We start from the raw sequence: 2,697 nt of genomic DNA, 5'->3' as shown, positions 1-2,697 counted from the left end.
TTCACAATTGCAAAGATGTGGAAACAACCCAAGTGTCCATCAATACATGAGTGGATTAATAAAATGTGGTATATGTATACCATGGAGTATTATTCAGCTTTAAGAAACAATGGTGATATAGCACCTCTTGTATACTCCTGGATAGAGCTGGAACGCATTCTACTAAGTGAGGGATAGGAGTTTTGTCTTGAGCTGATGATCAACAGGATCCACTAGAGGTTCCTAAGGAGGCAGGGATATGATAAAAGGACAGCTTTTATGCATATAATAGCTTATCTGAAATAATGAGTTAATAAGCAAATGATGCATTGGGAAAATTAGTCAGGAATTTTTAAGTGACATTTATGTGAAAGAAGAAAGGGGAGAGGTAGAAAATCCAATTAGGTAGTTCCAGCTCCAATATAGTTATGAGGTCCTGAACTTAGAGGTTAGTAATGGGCATACAGAATACAGAGCTCATCTGAGCAAATAACGAAAAGAACAATGCTACGCAGCAAGAAATCAAACAGAGAAGATTACGTAGAACATAATGCATTTCATTGTACTTGAGATGTCATCAGTTAAAAGACGTACCACTATTTTATGCACCATTGAGAAAAAAAAAAAAGACCCTGTTAATTAAACTGGGACAGTTCATTTCTTATCATTGAGGACTTTTTATTTCATAGTTGTTGAAAGAGCTGTTTTAGACTTATCTAGGCATAGCTTTTGATTATATATCCATCCCAGGTATGTGTAAAAGGAAAGTGTAAGTGAAACAAATTGGTGTAGATATTCTTAGAACTTCTTCACATTTAGAATTATCAATTCAGAGTTGTTGATATTTAAGTTTTTCCAAAGAATAACTTCTTCTGTATCAAGACTGTTATTTCTTAAAAGTATTATTTCTTAAAAGAGTGCTCCACCATTTCCTCTGACATACTTCTGACCCCTATGCTGCAAATTTAGATGCTGGAAATGATCAAATTTATGAGGCACAAGAATGACAACCATATCAAGACTGCTACCAGTAGGGAGACTATAAAAGGCCAAAGATTATCAAGCACACTCAATTTCAAAGAGGTTAAATGTAAAAAATACATTCATCTTACAGCATATAAATCACAGTATCTGTATTTAGTAATTGCTTAGTAAATAGTGGCTACATTAATAATGGGACTCCAAAATTTCCAGCATGGAGGGTAAAAAGACTAATATTCTTGGCAGCAATGTATCAGTTAGAAATAGGATCCTGTTTTGATGGAAAGCAGCAAGTTTCACTTTGAACATGTTGAACTGAAAGTGAAAGCAGGTCATCTAATGACAGGTTAAGTTAATGGCAGTATACATTTCCGTGTAGCTTTCAACTACCCTGGTCTTATTTCTTTCTCTTCTGAACCAAATGTGACAAATTTGTATTGAATTATATTCTTTTTTATTTTGCATCTTCTATTTTATGTGGGTTTATCTTGACTCCTCATTAAACTTTAGATTCCTTAAGGGGTAAGACTATTTCTTATGCCTCCTTTCTACTCTCCCCCAGCACTATCCTATATACACTGACATTACCTAACAAACACTAGGGGATTCAATAATTGAGAACAAGATGATGCTTTATTTAAGCTGGGATGAATAATGATAACTAACATTTATTGACTGTTACATGCTAGCCATTGAGATAAAGCACTACTTATTACACACTAACCATTGAGATAAAACACTAGTCATGTATTGTCTTGTTTCGGCACCTCCACACTTTGGGGAGATATAGAAAATTAATTTTCATACTTGACTGATAAAACACCTGAGGCTGTTAAAAGTTTCACATTTAAAGGAGAAAAATGGCTTTGAGCCTGGCAGTATGATTCTAGAATTCACATCTTTCCCTTCACACTATGTTACGTTCAAGGAATTACAGCCTCCCTTCTTCTCACGATTATAGTAAACCAACCTCTAGGTGTCCTGTGTCTTGATTTGGTGAGTCACAGATCTGACTTTGACTGTTGATGGGAGAACTTCTCTTGGCTGCAAAGTGGAAGAAATTTCATCATGAATTTTGTAAGATTGTAAGTTCATTTTATTTCTTGAGTTCATTTCATTTTCAAATAAAAACCCCATTTTAATAGGTCATCATTACCTTAATATTATGTGTTGTAAAAGATATTAAATAATTAAAGAGTCTTAATGTTTCTAGGTTATCAATGCACATATTTATCTCTTCAGTCTGACTCAGTATGTTATGGTGCTAAAAAGTTGGCAATACTAAAAATAATGATTATAGTTAACATCTACCCAGCACCTAATATACGTTGTTCTTTTCTAAGCATTTTACATATATAGTCATGTGTCACTTACGGATGGGGATATATTCTAAGAAATACATCCTTAGGCAATTTCTTGTTGCAGGAACATCATAGAGTATGCTTATACAAACCTAGATGGCGTAGCCTACTACACATCTAGGCTATATGGTTTAGCCTATTGCTCCTAGGCTACAGACCTGCACGGCATATTATTGTACTGAATCCTGTAGGCAATTGTAACACAATGATAAGTATTTATATATCTAAACATAGAAAATATACAGAAAAATACAGTATAAGAGATAAAAAATAGTACACCTATATAGGGCAGTTGCCATGAATGCAGCTTGCAGCCCTGGAAGTTGCTCCGGTGAGTCAGTGAGTGGTGAGTGAATATGAAGTCCTAGGACATTAC

The 2,697-nt window shown here is 34.6% G+C and overlaps 1 protein-coding gene across 1 annotated transcript in view; it reads right to left on the bottom strand.

Annotated features, from left to right (window-relative positions):
- The window catches only part of UNC80 (unc-80 homolog (C. elegans)), a 242,259-nt gene that overhangs the window by 224,223 nt on the left and 15,339 nt on the right, over nucleotides 1-2,697 (bottom strand). The window contains 1 exon segment of the mRNA XM_012661211.1: nucleotides 1,931-2,004. Coding sequence (XP_012516665.1) covers nucleotides 1,931-2,004 — 74 coding nt within the window.

This window comes from Propithecus coquereli, unplaced genomic scaffold (assembly GCF_000956105.1).
Source record: "Propithecus coquereli isolate 6110/MARCELLA unplaced genomic scaffold, Pcoq_1.0 Scaffold70, whole genome shotgun sequence".
Classification (NCBI taxonomy): domain Eukaryota; kingdom Metazoa; phylum Chordata; class Mammalia; order Primates; family Indriidae; genus Propithecus; species Propithecus coquereli.
The sequence above is the reverse complement of the archived record's forward strand: the minus strand, read 5'-3'. Positions and strand labels throughout refer to the sequence as shown.